The sequence below is a fragment of the Tachysurus vachellii genome, chromosome 15 (genome assembly GCF_030014155.1).
Source record: "Tachysurus vachellii isolate PV-2020 chromosome 15, HZAU_Pvac_v1, whole genome shotgun sequence".
In the NCBI taxonomy this organism is placed as follows: domain Eukaryota; kingdom Metazoa; phylum Chordata; class Actinopteri; order Siluriformes; family Bagridae; genus Tachysurus; species Tachysurus vachellii.
Window position 1 is genome coordinate 24025790 of NC_083474.1, and position 20000 is coordinate 24045789.

The 20000-nt window shown below is 42.6% G+C and overlaps 2 protein-coding genes across 5 annotated transcripts in view; one reads left to right on the forward strand and one right to left on the reverse strand.

Annotated features, from left to right (window-relative positions):
- Positions 1 to 735: 735 nt before the first annotated feature.
- acadm (acyl-CoA dehydrogenase medium chain) lies at positions 736 to 7050 on the reverse strand. Of its 2 annotated transcripts, XM_060888397.1 has the most exons (12): positions 6927 to 6984; positions 6226 to 6322; positions 5190 to 5287; positions 5037 to 5106; positions 4837 to 4937; positions 4351 to 4431; positions 4102 to 4232; positions 3626 to 3734; positions 3298 to 3438; positions 2984 to 3079; positions 1299 to 1547; positions 736 to 1154 (listed from the first exon to the last, which is right to left on the reverse strand). In XM_060888397.1, exons 1-12 carry the CDS (start codon positions 6939 to 6941, stop codon positions 1083 to 1085), a joined length of 1260 nt encoding a protein of 419 aa, XP_060744380.1. In that variant the 5' UTR covers positions 6942 to 6984; the 3' UTR covers positions 736 to 1082. The 2 variants fall into 2 exon arrangements, with proteins under 2 accessions (XP_060744380.1, XP_060744379.1); XM_060888396.1 differs by having other exon boundaries at positions 4837 to 5106; positions 6927 to 7050.
- Positions 7051 to 9865: 2815 nt separating this feature from the next.
- Positions 9866 to 20000, forward strand: part of hectd3 (HECT domain containing 3) — a 17449-nt gene continuing 7314 nt past the window's right edge. Inside the window, exons 1-9 of one of the 3 annotated variants that reach the window (XM_060888660.1) lie at positions 9866 to 10364; positions 12873 to 13033; positions 13105 to 13197; positions 13269 to 13404; positions 14321 to 14442; positions 18409 to 18522; positions 18716 to 18798; positions 18894 to 19059; positions 19347 to 19428. In XM_060888660.1, coding sequence (XP_060744643.1) covers positions 10008 to 10364; positions 12873 to 13033; positions 13105 to 13197; positions 13269 to 13404; positions 14321 to 14442; positions 18409 to 18522; positions 18716 to 18798; positions 18894 to 19059; positions 19347 to 19428 — 1314 coding nt within the window. In that variant the 5' untranslated portion in view covers positions 9866 to 10007. The remainder of the gene's footprint in view (positions 10365 to 12872; positions 13034 to 13104; positions 13198 to 13268; positions 13405 to 14320; positions 14443 to 18408; positions 18523 to 18715; positions 18799 to 18893; positions 19060 to 19346; positions 19429 to 20000) is intronic. The other 2 variants (XM_060888662.1, XM_060888661.1) reach the window with 2 other exon arrangements.

The following is a 20000-nucleotide window of genomic DNA, read 5'->3' on the forward strand; positions in this document are numbered from 1 at the left end:
CCCTGAGATGGTGCCGGGGGGCCCCGGTTCACTGACACCTGCTCAGTACATGTAGTCTAGTGCCTGTGGTCCTCACACTGGGGCCCTGAGATGGTGCCGGGGGGCCCCGGTTCACTGACACCTGCTCAGTACATGTAGTCTAGTGCCTGTGGTCCTCACACTGGGGCCCTGAGATGGTGCCATGGGGCCCCGGTTCACTGACACCTGCTCAGTACATGTAGTCTAGTGCCTGTGGTCCTCACACTGGGGCCCTGAGATGGTGCCAGGGGGCCCCGGTTCACTGACACCTGCTCAGTACATGTAGTCTAGTGCCTGTGGTCCAGTGTTTTATAAAATAATGAATTTATCATAAATTCTGTGTAATTAAATCTCAGAAAAAATAAAGCTACTAACCACCAGCACTACACTGTAATTTAATGTTTTGTTTAATTCAAATATTAAGTTTTGGAACACACACACACTCACGCACACACACTCACTCACACACACTCACTCACACACATTCACACACTCACACACTCACTTTGTTTATATAACTATAATCTACGTTGAAGTATGAACTGAGTTTTTAAACACCACAAAAATAACAACTTTTACCTTCTGTTTTTTATAACTTAACAACCAGAACATCATAAATACATAAATTTTCCACAAATCTACGTATCTACACTATATACTGTAGTGTGTTTATAATGTTAATGTTTCATTAATGTATTTATTTTAATAATTAGACAATTCTACAACAATAATCTTTGTTCTTTATTATTTCTCACAGACATGATGTTGGTTAGAAAAAGAACTGAAGCCATGAGTTTGTGCTATTTCACACTCAGTCGTGAGCAGTGGCAGGAATTATAGACACACGTCAGGTATCTGATACTCGTATAAATTTTCTGCAACTGAAAACAAACTGAACAAATCATTACCATGTAAAAAGCCCAGAGGAGGCAGATGTAGAGCTTCACCTGGTGATCACACGATATAAACAGTTTTCTAATGAAATAATAATCTACATTTTAATCTTTAAACTCTGGAGTGCTGCTGCTGGGGTGAGAAGCTACACGGCTCCACATCAGAAACATTCACTGTTTGTATTTTCCCAGATGTTCTCGGGAGATGATGAGCCTCTGGATCTGAGCGGTGCCTTCATAAATCTGAGGAGAGGAACATAAGAGTAAGCACACAGGTGTCTGATCTAAACATGTAGGTGTTAAATGTGTTAAACAGGAAGTCCATAAGCAGACGCACAGCGACGTGATGAAAAGTGAGCCGTTGTTCTGGAAGCTTCTCTCACTGACCTGATAGATCTTGGCGTCTCTCATCAGTTTCTCGACAGGATATTCGCTGTTGAATCCGTTTCCTCCAAATATCTGCACGGCGTCACACGCCACCTGGTTAGCGATGTCGCCGGCGTAGGCCTTAGCGATGGAGGCATAGTAAGTGTTCTTCCTGCCCTCATCCACTTCCCATGCTGCTCGCTGATAGGCCAGTCGGGCGAGCTCCACCTTCATCGCCATCTCAGCCAGCATGAATGCCACAGCCTGGTGCTGCAACACACACGAGACAAGAAACAGAGCTGAATTACTTCAACTTGGACGACTCTTCCTCCTCCTCCCTACTGTGCCCCACACCATGGAGCTTTAAACACACACACACACACACACACACACACACACACACACACACACACACACATCTCTGATCACATTAAAAGATATTTTCACACACTGGAGGTAAAATGATTTGGTCCCCTGCTGATTTTGTACATTTGCTCACTGACAAACAGTCTATAATTTTAATGTTGGGTTTATTTTAACGGTGAGAGACAGAAAAACAACAAAATCCAGAAAAAAACATTTCAAAAAAGTTTTAAATGCTTTTTACTCATTAAAATACGTGTAGTAAGTATTAGAAAACCGGCGCAAAACATGACTTAATACTTGGTGGCAAAACCGTTGTTGACACTCTGGTCAGGCGTCTCTTGTAATTTGGCAACTCAAACCTTCGGCTCCCTCCAAAGATTTTCTATGGGATTAAGGTTTGGAGACTGTCTGGGCTGCTCTAGGACCTTAATGTGACTTGGACGTGTGTTTTGGGTCACTGTCATGCTGGAATACTAATTCACGACCCATTCTCCATGACATGGCTGAGAGAATGAGGTTCTCTTGATGAGGTGAAGTTGTCCTGTCCCCATAAAACACCCCAAAGCATAATGTTTCCACCTCCATGTGTGACGGTGCAGACGGTGTACTCGGGGTCATAGGCAGCAGTCCTCCTCCTCCAAACACTACAAGTTGAGCTGGATTCTGACCCAAACACTTTCCTCTGAATCATTTCGATGTTTACTGGTGAACCTCAGACGGTCCTGTACATGTGCTTTCTTCAGCAGGGGGACCTTGTGGGTGCTGCAGGAGTTCAGTCCTTCATGCCGTTGTGTGTTACTAATTATTTTCTTGGTGACTTTGGTCCCAGATGCTTTGAGATCATTAACAAGATCCTCCTGTAGTTCTGGGTCGATTCCTCACCATTCTCATGATCACTGAAACTCCACACGGTGAGTGAACAAACACAAAATCATCAGGGGAGCAAATCATTTTTCCCCTCACTGTATTTATATATTTATTTATAGGACTCTAGGTTGTTGATCGTAAGGGTCTCTGAATCACAGCAGACTCTGAGCTCTGACCCAAACCTCCAGAGCTGGGATATGGAGAAGAAAGAACTTCACTGTGCTGGAGTGGTTATGTGACAAATAAAGGCTTCTTCTTCTTTTAAACTTTAATACTAAATTAACACTAATAAAATAAATAAATCAGTTTAAGATTAAAGCACACAGACTGTTACTACAGTCATTTAATACACAAACTTAATCAGTGTTGTTTAATGAGAGTGATTTTACAACATAGTATTTGTATATGAACATAATGAAGACTCTCCATGTGACTGATCTACATATTGATCTATAATTAACTCAGTTCAGTACCTCAGCGATAAACCGACCGAAGGTTTTCCTCTCCAGGGAATATTTAGTGGCTTCATCCAGTGCTCTCTGTGCGAGACCCGTCGCTCCTGCAGCTACCTGAAACACACAAGAACCCAAACACACTAGAACCCAGCTAGAACCCAGATATACCTGTCCTGTAGATGAAGCTGTTCTATAGCGTGTGTATGTGTGTGTGTGTGTGTGTACAGGAAGAACATGTTACTATTAGAACACCTAAGTCTAATAAGTGATGGTTATATGTACTGATATATTTTAATCCACAATAAATGAAATTAAACACAGGACGGTCTTACAGGAGGGCGTGTCTTGTCAAAGGCTCCCATGGCGATTTTAAACCCCGCCCCCTCTCCAATCAGCACATTCTCTTTAGGGATCCTGACGTCCTCAAAAGTGATGCCGCGAGTGTCTGAGCACCTCTGGCCCATGTTCATCTCCTGCACACAGGAAAAAACAACCGCTAAACCCTTTACTGAATAATTCACTACTCAAGATATTTAAAAGAGCTCATTATGACAAGCCCCGCCCACTCGATTTACAGCAGGTCAGCCCCACCCAGTCCCATAATGACCCTGTCTGATTTAATGATTTATAGAACATATGACATTGTAAATAAACACTCACCTTCCTGCCGATTTGAATTCCAGGAGTGTCGGAGTCCACGATGAAGCCTGTGAAAGCTTTACTGGCCGGGCATTTAGGGTCAGGGATGGTACGGGCGAGGAGGAAATACCTACACACACACACACTCTGTTAACAAGAGCAGAAAAACTTCATTAAATCTGTTAATACTGCAAAACTTTACACGTTTGGCACAAAACACAGGAAATAAAACCAGATTTTTAGAAGACAAAATTCTTCATGTGTTTTTCTGTCACCTAAAACTTCACTTTGTGTGTTGATTAGAGTTGGTCATGTGAGCAGAGCTGTGAGTGTGATACTGCCCCCTAGTGACACATTACACTCACTTCCTGCATTGGAATCAGTTGTAGTTCTAAGTCTGAAAAAAGTGGATTTCTGAGTGTGTGTAAATATTACATTAATCTAGAGAGAGTTTATTTTACTCATAACTGGATCACGTCCTAAACGAGTTAACGCACCAGTTTGCTTTTCCTCCATTGGTGATCCACATCTTCTGACCGTTGACAATGTACTCGTCTCCTTTCTTCTCAGCTCGAGTCTTTATTCCTGCGACATCAGAGCCTGCGCCTGGTTCAGTCACACAGTACGCCTGTAACACACACACACTCAGCAGTTACACACACTACAGCACTCCACAGAGTAGTAGTGGCCTGTTTATGAAGGTGTGTGCAGTGATGGGATTTAAATACAGGAGACTGAACACTTACACACATCAGAGGCTCCTCAGTCATCCTGCCCAGATATTTCTTCTTCTGTTCATCGTTACCAGCAATAATGACCGGCATTTGCTGTGAGAACACAAATATATACATTTATCACAGAGATTATACAGTTAAGTAATTATTAGAAAGAATAACTGCAGGATGGTTTCTGTCCTGGCCTCAGAGCAGATGATTATAAAGTAATTGGTGGAGCATCCAATCATTTATACACAGTACACTACAGACCACCACAGAGCTTTCTGAACTTGGGTGAGAAGAGCCGTGGCCTCAAGGAGTAAAAGAAAATAATTCAAAACTTCAAATCAATCTAATCTTATCTTTTTAAACAAAAAAAAAGTCAAATCCCAAATACTTTAAAAGGACCAAAGAAACTCTGACTCTGTTCACAGACTCTCCACAAGTGTCATTTTGTCAGTGTTAATCCTGCGTTTGATCGGTAAGTAAATGTTATATCTGTGAACTGTAACTCACTCCAAGAGAGTTGGCCTCGATGGCAGTCTGAACCCCCGTGCAGCCGTACGCCAGCTCCTCTGTGATCAGACACGCATCAAAACTAGACAACCCGAGACCACCTGCAAATAAACAACATGAACTAACATGGGTGAGCAACACTCCTTGAGGATGCAAGTGTGTGTGTGCGTGTGTGTGTGTGTGTGTGTGTGTTGGCCCACCACACTCCTCGGGGATGTGAGCGTTCATCAGGCCAAGCTCCCACGCCCTCTTGATCAGAGGAACTGGATACTGTACAGGTAACAAACACATCAGAAACACACTTTAATATTAGAGGTGTGTGTGGGTGGGTGTGTGTGTGTGTGTGTACTCACTTCCCCACTCTTGTCATACTCCAGAGCAACAGGGACGATCTCCTCTCGCGCAAACTTCCGAGACACCTCCTGGAACTCCTTCTGCTGCTCAGTCAAATCTGTCCAACACAAAACAGAGGTGAAGGAGAAAGATAAAGGAGGTCCACCAGAGGCTGTGGTATCAATTTAATCTCACACAACATGCTGGTCAGTGAGTCAGTGTGTGTGTGTGCAGCCTGTAGTGTATACAGTGTGTGTGTGTGTGCAGCCTGTAGTGTATACAGTGTGTGTGTGTGTGTGTGTGTGTGTGTGTGTGTGCAGCCTGTAGTGTATACAGTGTGTGTGTGTGTGTGTGTGCAGCCTGTAGTGTATAGTGTGTGTGTGTGTGTGTGTGCAGCCTGTAGTGTATACAGTGTGTGTGTGTGTGCAGCCTGTAGTGTATACAGTGTGTGTGTGTGTGTGTGGGTGTGTGTGTGCAGCCTGTAGTGTATACAGTGTGTGTGTGTGTGTGTGTGTGTGTGTGTGCAGCCTGTAGTGTATACAGTGTGTGTGTGTGTGTGTGTGTGTGCAGCCTGTAGTGTATACAGTGTGTGTGTGTGTGTGTGCAGCCTGTAGTGTATACAGTGTGTGTGTGTGTGTGTGTGTGTGCAGCCTGTAGTGTATACAGTGTGTGTGTGTGTGTGTGTGTGTGCAGCCTGTAGTGTATACAGTGTGTGTGTGTGTGTGTGTGCAGCCTGTAGTGTATACAGTGTGTGTGTGTGTGCAGCCTGTAGTGTATACAGTGTGTGTGTGTGTGCAGCCTGTAGTGTATACAGTGTGTGTGTGTGTGCAGCCTGTAGTGTATACAGTGTGTGTGTGTGCAGCCTGTAGTGTATACAGTGTGTGTGTGTGCAGCCTGTAGTGTATACAGTGTGTGTGTGTGCAGCCTGTAGTGTATACAGTGTGTGTGTGTGCAGCCTGTAGTGTATACAGTGTGTGTGTGTGTGTGTGTGTAGCCTGTAGTGTATACAGTGTGTGTGTGTAGCCTGTAGTGTATACAGTGTGTGTGTGTGTGTACCGAAGGAGAACCCAGTGCTAGAACTCTTCACTAAAGGAGCTGCTCGAGCTGCACCACTGCTGAACCTCAAACCCGTCTGTACACCAACCTTTAACAACTATACACACACACACACACACACACACACACACACACACACACACACACACACTGATAAATATTACAGCCACATGACAATAGATTTTACAGCTTTAGTGTGAGACAGAGAGAGAGACAGATAGACAGACAGACAGAGAGAAAGAGACAGACAGAGAGCGAGACAGACAGAAAGATAGAGTGAGAGACAGACAGACAGACAAACAGACAGACATACAGAGAGAGACAGACAGAGAGAGAGACACACAGAAAGAGAGAGAGAGAGAGAGACACACAGAAAGAGAGACAGACAGACAGACAGACAGACAGACAGACAGACAGACAGACAGATTAGTATGAGATCCACTAGAACAGTGACTGAGACCCGAACCCTTCAGGTAACTAAAGGACTAAATAACAGATAAACTGATTTATTTACAGATGACTGATAAAGTTTATTATAATGTTACATAAGTTAGCCACAGGCTAATCGTGTAGCTAGCGTTAAAAAGTTCTCTGATTGGTTATTTATGAAGACTGTGGTATAAAAACTGCTACAGTTATTCATTAAGTTCCTGATTTTGAGTTAATTTGCTCTATAATAAAGTGATAATTCGGTCATTTACCTTCGACAACAACATTGTTATGGTTTTCAGCTCAATGTCGTGATGATGGTCTACGCTGCAGGACCGAACTGCTCTCCTCCAATCACAGCACGGAATTTAATCACGTGATACCGCGTCACGTCACAAAGGTCACCTCAGTGACTTTTGCCCTAATTCCTCATCTGTGATAAAAACAAACCCTTTGTATTAAAATAAAGTCTGATTCAAATTGCGTTTAAAATATTTGAATAACATATTAAAAAATGATTATCTTTTAATGATAAAAAGTGTATTTGTGATATTATGGGATGTTTTAAATGGTCATTTTCACCATGTTAAGTGTGAACTCTCACTATTAGGTTTGTTTCATGGAGATCCATGTACACTGGGAAACTCCACCATCATCAGGGTTATTTATTATCAGAATCAGGTTTATTGGTCAAGTGTGTTGATGTTGACACACACAAGGAATTCAGTTACAGCTGTTTGTGACTCTCAAAAGTACACACATAAATAACACTATACTATACAATACACACATAAATAACACTATACTATACAATACACACATAAATAACACTATACTATACAATACACACATAAATAACACTATACTATACAATACACACATAAATAACACTATACTATACAATACACACATAAATAACACTATACAATACACACATAAATAACACTATACTATACTATACACACATAAATAACACTATACTATACAATACACACATAAATAACACTATACTATACAATACACACATAAATAACACTATACTATACAATACACACATAAATAACACTATACTATACAATACACACATAAATAACACTATACTATACAATACAGACATAAATATCACTATACTATACAATACACACATAAATAACACTATACTATACAATACACACATAAATAACACTATACTATACAATACACACATAAATAACACTATACTATACAATACACACATAAATAACACTATACTATACAATACAGACATAAATATCACTATACTATACAATACACACATAAATAACACTATACTATACAATACACACATAAATAACACTATACTATACAATACACACATAAATAACACTATACTATACACACATAAATAACACTATACTATACACACATAAATAACACTATACAATACACACATAAATAACACTATACTATACAATACACACATAAATAACACTATACAATACACACATAAATAACACTATACTATACAATACACACATAAATAACACTATACTATACAATACACACATAAATAACACTATACAATACACACATAAATAACACTATACTATACAATACACACATAAATAACACTATACTATACAATACACACATAAATAACACTATACTATACACACATAAATAACACTATACAATACACACATAAATAACACTATACTATACAATACAGACATAAATAACACTATACTATACAATACACACATAAATAACACTATACTATACAATACAGACATAAATAACACTATACTATACAATACACACATAAATAACACTATACTATACAATACAGACATAAATAACACTATACTATACAATACAGACATAAATAACACTATACTATACAATACAGGCATAAATAACACTATACTGTGTGTGAGTGTGTGTGTATGTGAGTGTGTGTATGTGAGTGTGTGTATGTGAGTGTGTGTCTGTGTGACTATGTGAGTGTGTGTGTGTATGTATGTGTATGTATATGTGAGTGTGTGTGTATATGTATGTGTATGTGAGTGTGTGTATGTATGTGTATGTATGTGTATGTGAGTGTGTGTGTGTATGTGAGTGTGTGTGCGTGTGTATGTGAGTCTGTGTATGTGAGTGTGCGTGTGTATGTGAGTATGTGTGTGTGTATGTATGTATGTGTATGTGAGTGTGTGTGTGAGTGCGTGTGTATGTGAGTCTGTGTATGTGTGTGTGTGTATGTGAGTCTGTGTATGTGTGTGTGTGTATGTGAGTGTGTGTTTGTGTGTGTATGTGTGTGTGTATGTATGTGTATGTATATGTGAGTGTGTGTGTATGTATGTGTATGTATGTGTGTGTATGTATGTATGTGTATGTGAGTGCGTGTGTATGTATGTGTATGTATGTGTATGTGAGTGTGTGTGTGTATGTGAGTGTGTGTGCGTGTGTATGTGAGTCTGTGTATGTGAGTATGTGTGTGTGTATGTATGTGTATGTATGTATGTGTATGTGAGTGTGTGTGTGAGTGCGTGTGTATGTGAGTCTGTGTATGTGTGTGTGTGTGTATGTGAGTGTGTGTTTGTGTGTGTGTGTATGTGAGTCTGTGTATGTGTGTGTATGTATGTGTATGTATGTATGTGTATGTGAGTGTGTGTGTGAGTGCGTGTGTGTGTGTATGTGAGTGTGTATGTGTGTGTGTATATGTGAGTGTGTGTCTGTATGTCAGTGTATGTGAGTGTGTGTGTTTGTGTGTGTATGTGTGTGTATGTGGGTGTGTATGTATGTGTGTATGTGAGTGTGTATTGCTCCTTTTATCCACCCTAGCAGTTATGTTGGATTGTGTTGATTTTGTTTGTTTGAAACACATTTACATTTACACCATGTGACAGACGCCCTTAACCAGAGCGACGTACATAAGTGTTTAAATCTCTAACATTGTCTACATTAATGCTGGTTCACTAAGTTACATACTTAAATACTGTTGTTGTTGTTGTTTTTAAACGTATGAAGAGTAAACACACACACACACACACACACACACACACACACACACACACACACACACACACACACACACACACACAGTACGAATGAAGTTACAAACCGAAATCACTAACATACAGAGAGTTAAACCATAAATGTAAACCTATGACACACGTCATCAGTGTTACGTCACGACTCCAGGGCGGAGCTTCCTTTGTACCCGGAAGTTGACAGGTTGTAGGTGGTGATAGTGGAGTGTTTGTGGTGTAAACAGAGTTATTATTGAACCGGACAGAAGACGTGTGTGTGTGTGTGTGTGTGTGTGTGTGTGTGTTGAGCTGTAATACAGTACAGACACACAGTATAACACAGTGATGCCGTCCCCGGACCCACACCTGCTCCTGGGCAGAATCCGCTTCATCAGCAGCTGTATTGAGGCGTTCAGGACAAGTCGGTGTTTACCGGACAGTCTGTGCTTCGTGCCCCAGGAAGTGTGTTATAAAATCTGTAGAGACTCTTCATCATCCAGCTCGGCGCCCTGCTCTTCCTCCTCATCCTCCTCCTCAGGGCCATCAGGGGGAACTGCTGTGATCCCGGTGTGGGAAAGTCCACATCAGCCTCCTAACAAGAAGTCGTGTAAATTCACCATGGAGCCGAAGAAAGGGGCCTGTATCAGGACCTCAGGGGAGGAATATTACAACAACCACGGGCTGTGGGTCAAGATCACTAAGGTAACTTATCGTGTGTGTGTCTAATGTACACAACAATAAACAACAACACAACAATAAACAACAACACAATCCGTTCGTTATTAGTCTCACTGCTGTGTGAACTGTAAACCCGGAAGTTCACTACAGGAAGTGTGTTGTGTCTATAAACACTCATAACCTCAACAGTCTCTCTGTATATCTCTCTTTATATACCTCTTTATATCTCTCTCTTTATATAGCTCTCTTTATTCTCTCTCTCTCTCTTTATATACCTCTATATATCTCTCTCTTTATTCTCTCTCTCTCTCTCTTTATATATCTCTTTATTCTCTCTCTCTTTATTTTCTCTCTTTTATTCTTTCTCTCTTTATTCTCTCTCTCTTTATTCTCTCTCTTTATTCTCTCTCTTCAAGTTAATAAGAGAAAAATCTCAGCTTGTTGCACAAAGAAAAACACAAAGAAATGTAAACTCCTCTGTCCTGAAGATGTGGAGAACTTCTGACACTGGAGACTCCTTCACCACATCACACACACACACACACACACTAACACACACTAACACATACATCTCCTTAGTTGGGTTGATCTGTTACTATAGAAACGAGAAGGTATCAGAGTTAGTACATTAAGAGCTGCTGTTAGAGAGAAAGAATCAACACCTGATGACCAACCAGGTCTCAGGACTCAGGTCTCAGGACTCAGAACTAAAAACTGAGGACTCAGGTCTCAGGACTCTACACATTTCATTGCATTAAAACACACATTACTCTGAAAACAATTCAGTATTTAATCAGTCCTGACATTTTACCCAGTTAATGCATATTTTAGAATTTCTGTGTAATGATATTGTAAATGAATTTTAGCAAGTTCTCCAAGTGTTCCAAGTTCTCCAATCTTCAGCATGCGTTCATGATATTTACTGTTTTTTCGAGCAGTAGATCAGTGAAGCTGTATTATGACCCGAGTATTGATGATAAAACCAGTATTTATAAAAGTGATGATGATCATCTGATTGTGATATTAGTGTGTTATTGTGGTAGATACAGTGTGTTAGTGTGGTAGATACAGTGTGTTAGTGTGGTAGATACAGTGTGTTATTGTGGTAGATACAGTGTGTTATTGTCATAGATACAGTGTGTTATTGTGGTAGATACAGTGTGTTATTGTGGTAGATACAGTGTGTTATTGTCATAGATACAGTGTGTTATTGTGGTAGATACAGTGTGTTAGTGTGGTAGATACAGTGTGTTATTGTGGTAGATACAGTGTGTTAGTGTGGTAGATACAGTGTGTTAGTGTGGTAGATACAGTGTGTTATTGTGGTAGATACAGTGTGTTAGTGTGGTAGATACAGTGTGTTAGTGTGGTAGATACAGTGTGTTAGTGTGGTAGATACAGTGTGTTATTGTCATAGATACAGTGTGTTATTGTGGTAGATACAGTGTGTTATTGTGGTAGATACAGTGTGTTATTGTGGTAGATACAGTGTGTTATTGTGGTAGATACAGTGTGTTATTGTGGTAGATACAGTGTGTTAGTGTGGTAGATACAGTGTGTTAGTGTGGTAGATACAGTGTGTTATTGTGGTAGATACAGTGTGTTAGTGTGGTAGATACAGTGTGTTAGTGTGGTAGATACAGTGTGTTAGTGTGGTAGATACAGTGTGTTAGTGTAGTAGATACAGTGTGTTATTGTCTTAGATACAGTGTGTTATTGTGGTAGATACAGTGTGTTAGTGTGGTAGATACAGTGTGTTAGTGTGGTAGATACAGTGTGTTAGTGTGGTAGATACAGTGTGTTATTGTCGTAGATACAGTGTGTTATTGTGGTAGATACAATGTGTTATTGTGGTAGATACAATGTGTTATTGTGGTAGATACAGTGTGTTAGTGTGGTAGATACAGTGTGTTATTGTGGTAGATACAGTGTGTTATTGTGGTAGATACAGTGTGTTAGTGTGGTAGATACAGTGTGTTATTGTGGTAGATACAGTGTGTTATTGTGGTAGATACAGTGTGTTATTGTGGTAGATACAGTGTGTTAGTGTGGTAGATACAGTGTGTTATTGTCATAGATACAGTGTGTTATTGTGGTAGATACAATGTGTTATTGTGGTAGATACAATGTGTTATTGTGGTAGATACAGTGTGTTAGTGTGGTAGATACAGTGTGTTAGTGTGGTAGATACAGTGTGTTATTGTCATAGATACAGTGTGTTATTGTCATAGATACAGTGTGTTATTGTGGTAGATACAGTGTGATTGTACACATGTAAACATGATGAACAGGTTGTAGAGTTAAACAACAATACAGCAGGCTGAAGGGATTGAGACTGATGTAGCGCTGGTCTGTGGCTCAGTGAGCCGCGCCTTTCTCTCTTCATTTGACTGTTTCATCTCCAGCTCTCCAACAAACGGCGGGTAAAGCAGAGTGAAACTCAAATGTGATGTATTTTCCTGCATGTTTTAAAAATGTCTGAGAACATCTGTATTTAAGGCTGTGTGTGTATGTGTGTGTGTGTGTGTGTAGGAGCAGATGGAACAGTACCGCAGTGGTGTGGATTTGGATGAAGGCTGGATTTTGGCTTGTAAACACACAGAAGGTGGAACTCGACTTGTTCCTGTTGAACATCCTGATTCAGCGAGCAGGCAGCAGCAGCTGTTCGGCTTCAACCACAAACCCTATAACAGGTGTGTGTGTGTGTGTGTGTGTGTGTGTGTGTGTGTGTGTTTAGGATAACTGATGTGTAATGTCTTGTTAGGTGGGAGGAGGTGGTGGATGCAGAAAACTGTTTCTATCTTGGAGCTCAACCCAAAATCGCAGAACGAGATGAAGCTGCAATGCAGAAACTCAGGTGAGTTCAGACCAGGTCATGAAGGAGACTTGTCTGTTTGTGTAGCTGTTAATGTGTGTTTGTGTGTACAGGTACATTCCTCCCACCTGGACATTTGAGTGTGATGAAGATCTGGTTCATTATTTTTATGACCATGTTGGGAAAGAGGATGAAAACCTGGGCAGCGTCAAACAGTGTGTGAACAACATTGACGTCTCCTCCTGCTCGGTATGTGCAGACACACACACACACACAGTGTAACTGCGTGTCTGTGTAACCACGTGTTTGTGTTTTCATGTGTTGTTGTTACGGTGTGTCAGTTTTACACCTGGTGGTTTCAGTGTTGCGCCGTGTCTCTGTAGCGGCATGTCATTGTTGCGGTGTGTCTGTGTTATGGCATGTTGTTGTTATAGCATGTTTTACACGTGTCTGAGTGTGTGAGTGCACGAGTGTGTGTGAGTTTTTCTGTGTGTGTGTGTGTGTGTGGTGCGTGTGCATTTACATTTACAGCATTTAGTAGACTCCTTTATCCAGAGTGACTTACAATTTATTTCAATTTATACAACTGAGCAATTGAGGGTTAAGGGCCTTGCTCAGGGGCCCAGCAGTGGCGGCTTGATGGACCTGGGATTCGAACTCATGACCTTCCAATCAGTAGTCCAACCTTTGGGGGAAGTCGTGGCCTAATGGTTAGAGAGTTTGACTCCAAACTCTAAGGTTGTGGGTTCGAGTCTCGGGCAGGCAATACCACAACTGAGGTGCCCTTGAGCAAGGCACCGAACCCCCCAACTGCTCCCCGGGCACCACAGCATAAACGGCTGCCCACTGCTCTGGGTGTGTGTTCACGGTGTGTGTGTGTTCACGGAGTGTGTGTGTTCACGGAGTGTGTGTGTTCACTGCTGTGTGTGTGTTCACTGCTGTGTGTGTGTTCACTGCTGTGTGTGTGTTCACTGCTGTGTGTGTGTTCACTGCTGTGTGTGTGCACTTTGGATGGGTTAAATGTAGCGAACGAATTCTGAGTATGGGTCACTGTACTTAGCCGTATGTCACGACACGTCACTTTACCACAAGGCTACCACCATCCCACACGAGTGTGTGTGTGTGTGTGTAGAATGTGTAAGTTAGTTGGTGTGTTTTTGTGAAGAAGGACCCGAGTGGAGGTGCTGCATGTCTGACTGACGGGGACTCAGAGACGTACTGGGAGAGTGACGGCATGCAGGGACAACACTGGATACGCTTACAAATGAAGAGAGGAACTGTAGTCAGGTACACACACACACATACATCTCCACACACACACACACACACACACACACACACACACACATACATCTCCACACACACACACACACACACACACACACACACACACATCTCCTCTCACACACACACACACACATACATCTCCTCTCACACACACACACACACACACACACACACACACACACACACACACATACATCTCCACACACACACACACACACACACACACACACATACATCTCCACACACACACACACATCTCCTCACACACACATCTCCTCACACGCACACACACACATCTCCTCACACACACATCTCCTCTCACACACACGCATCTCCTCTCACACACACACACGCATCTCCTCTCACACACACACACATCTCCTCACACACACACACGCATCTCCTCTCACACACACACACATCTCCTCACACACACATACACACACACATCTCCTCACACACACACACATCTCCTCACACACACATCTCCTCACACACACATACACATCTCACACACACACACACACACACACACACATCTCCTCACACACACATGTCCTCTCACACACACACGCATCTCCTCTCACACACACACACACCTACATCTCCTCTCACACACACACACACATACATCTCCTCTCACACACACACACACACACACACACACACACACATACATCTCCTCTCACACACATACATCTCCTCTCACACACATACATCTCCTCACACACACACACACACATCTCCTCACACACATACATCTCCTCTCACATACACACACACACACACATCTCCTCACACACACACACACACATCTCCTCACACACATACATCTCCTCTCACATACACACACACACACACACACACACACACATCTCCTCACACACACATACACACACACACACATCTCCTCACACACACACACACACACATACATCTCCTCTCACACACACACATCTCCTCACACACACACACACACATACATCTCCTCTCACACACACACACACACACACACACATCTCCTCACACACACACATCTCCTCACACACACATACACACACACATCTCCACATACACACACACATCTCCTCACACACACATACACACACATCTCCTCACACACACATACACACACATCTCCTCACACACACACACACATCTCCTCACACACACACACACATCTCCTCACACACACATCTCCTCACACACACACACACACACACATCTCCTCACACACACATCTCCTCACACACACATCTCCTCTCACACACACACATACATCTCCTCTCACACACACACGCATCTCCTCACACACACATACACACACACACATCTCCACACACACACACACACACACACACACACACATCTCCTCACACACACATACACATCTCCTCACACACACACACACACACATCTCCTCACACACACATCTCCTCTCACACACACACGCATCTCCTCTCACACACACACACCTACATCTCCTCTCACACACACACACACACGCATCTCCTCTCACACATCTCCTCACACACACATACACACACACATCTCACACACACGCATCTCCTCTCACACACACACACACACACACATCTCCTCACACACACACACACACACACACACACACACATCTCCTCACACACATACACACACACATCTCCTCACACACATACACACACACATCTCCTCACACACACGCATCTCCTCTCACACACACACACACACGCATCTCCTCTCACACACACACACGCATCTCCTCTCACACACACACACACACATCTCCTCTCACACACACACACACCTCCTCTCACACACACACACATCTCCTCACACACACACACACACACACATCTCCTCACACACACACACACACACACACACACACATCTCCTCTCACACACACACACACACACATCTCCTCACACACACACACACATCTCCTCTCACACACACACATCTCCTCTCTCACACACACACATCTCCTCACACACACACACATCTCCTCTCACACACACACATCTCCTCACACACACACACACACACATCTCCTCACACACACATACATCTCCTCTCACACACACACATCTCTTCACACACACACACACACACACACACACACACACACATCTCCTCTCTCACACACACACACACACACGCATCTCCTCACACACACACACGCATCTCCTCACACACACACCTCCACACACACATCTCCACACACACATCTCCTCACACACACACACACATCTCCTCACACACACACACATCTCCACACACACACATCTCCTCACACACACACACACACACATCTCCACACACACACACATCTCCTCACACACACACACACATCTCCTCACACACACACGCATCTCCTCTCACACACACACATGCATCTCCTCTCACACACACACATGCATCTCCTCTCACACACACACACACATCTCCTCTCACACACATCTCCTCACACACACATCTCCTCTCACACACACACATCTCCTCTCTCACACACACACACACACACACACACACACACATCTCCTCTCTCACACACACACATACACACATCTCCTCACACACACACACACACACACACACATCTCCACACACACACATCTCACACACACACACAATCTCCTCACACACACACACACACATCTCCACACACACACACAATCTCCTCACACACACACACACATCTCCACACACACACACATCTCCTCACACACACACACACCTCCTCACACACACGCATCTCCTCTCACACACACACATGCATCTCCTCACACACACACATGCATCTCCTCTCACACACACACACACACACACACACATCTCCTCTCACACACACACACACACACACACATCTCCTCTCACACACACACATCTCCTCTCTCACACACACACACACACACACACACACATCTCCTCTCTCACACACACACACACACACACCTCCTCTCACACACACACACACACATCTCCTCTCTCACACACACACACACACACCTCCTCTCACACACACACACACACACACACGTACACATCCACACGCATCTCCTCTCTCACACACACACACACATCTTCTCTCACACACACACATGTACACACACATCTCCTCTCTCTCACACACACACACACATACACATTTACACACACACACACACACACACACACACACACACACACACACACACATCTCCTCACTCCCAAACGCACGCACACACAAACAGACAAACTCACACACACATGTACACACACACAAACACAAACAAACACACACACACATCTCCTCTCACACACACACACACATGTATACACACACACATACACATGTACACACACACACACACACACACACACACATCTCCTCACTCCCAAACACACGCACACACAAACAGACAAACTCACACACACGTGTACACACACACATAAACACACACACACACACACAAACATCTCCTCTCTCACACACACACACACACACACACATTTACACACACACACACACACATCTCCTCACTCCCAAACGCACGCACACACAAACAGACAAACACACACACATGTACACACACACAAACACAAACAAACACACACACATCTCCTCTCACACACACACACACATGTACACACACACATACACATGTACACACACACACATCTCCTCACTCCCAAACACACGCACACACAAACAGACAAACAGACAAACTCACACACGTGTACACACACACACAAACACAGACACACACACACACACATCTCACACTGGAGACCCCTTCACCACATCTCACACACACACGTACATACAGTTATTGTTTTAAAAAAGTAATGACGCTAACTAACACTGTTAATAATCACTAACACCTACAGTATTTAACTTATTATTAGCAACACTTACTGCACTGTTTTATTCCAAATGACACACTTTTTTTCTGATTGATTGCTATATATATTTGTTCTTTTCAGTAAGTTGATGTTGAGAGTGGATTCAACAGATGACACATACATGCCCAAACACGTGACCGTGTACGGAGGAGAAGGAGACAATCTGAAGAAATACAATGACATCACTATTGAAGAGTGAGTTCCTCCAGGAACATGCTCAAGTCTCTAAGGAACACAAACGAAACAGAAAGCAACAGAATCACAGCATTAACTATCATCATAATAATAGTAATAATAATAATAGGTGAAGTTTCCTGTAAGGAGATGCTCTTCATTTTGGTACTGTGTGTGTGTGTGTGTGTGTGTGTGTGTGTGTGTGTGTTTACAGTAATCTGATCGGTGAGGTGTGTGTGTTAGAGGACATGAGCACACACTTACCCATCATTGAGATCCGGATTGAGGAGTGTCGAGGTGAGACCCAGTCACTCTCGTCCTCACTCCTGTGTTAACTGTTCTAACTGTGAGGTTGAGAGTTTTACAGAATAAATGGTTGTGTTGTGTCTCAGACGGTGGGATCGATGTGAGGATCAGAGGGCTGAAGATTAAATCCTCCTGTGAGCGAGATTTGGGTCTGAACGCAGATGTGTTCAAATCACCAAACCTAGTGCGCTACCCGCGACTGGAGGGAACACCGCCTGACATCCTGTACCGCCGCATGCTCGTCATCCTGAGGTCTCACACACACACACACACACACACACACACACACACACACACACACACACGCACACACACACACACTCACTCTGCCTAAACACAGTGTATAATCAGACTGTTCTGGTGATTGGATATAATTAGTCAGATCCTCTGGGTTTAACCTGAATACACAACCATACTTGATTTATCACAGTTGCTGAATTTAAGCAGTTCAACATCAGTAAATAATAAATAAATAAATATTGTGTGTGTGTGTGTGTGTGTGTGTGTGTGTGTGTGTGTGTGTGTGTGTGTGTGTGTAGGTTTATCACTGTACTGGACAGTCTGCTGCCTCACCTGGTACCTGCATGGGACTACAGTCTTGGTACCTTTAACCAGATTAAAGTGAGAGCCACGCCCACTGTCACTCACACTAATGACATCACACACATTTCATTAGAGTGCTACACTACACAACTCTACACTACACTACACAACTCTACACTACACTTACACAACTCTACACTACACAACTCTACATTACACAACTCTACACTACACTTACACAACTCTACACTACACTTACACAACTCTACTCTACACAACTCTACACTACACTTACACAACTCTACTCTACACAACTCTACACTACACTACACAACTCTACATTACACAACTCTACACTACACTTACACAACTCTACACTACACTTACACAACTCTACTCTACACAACACTACACTACACTACACAACTCTACATTACACAACTCTACACTACACTTACACAACTCTACACTACACTTACACAACTCTACTCTACACAACTCTACACTACACTCACACAACTCTACACTACACTACACAACTCTACATTACACAACTCTACACTACACTTACACAACTCTACACTACACTTACACAACTCTACTGTACACAACACTACACTACACAACTCTACACTACACTTACACAACTC

Coding starts and splice junctions, on each gene's coding strand:
- acadm (XM_060888396.1), bottom strand. Junction 3,735..4,101: donor AATGGAGGAAAAGCAAACTG/GTGCGTTAACTC, acceptor GTGTGTGTGTAG/GTATTTCCTCCTCGCCCGTA. Junction 1,548..2,983: donor TCGGTCGGTTTATCGCTGAG/GTACTGAACTGA, acceptor TGTGTGTTGCAG/CACCAGGCTGTGGCATTCAT.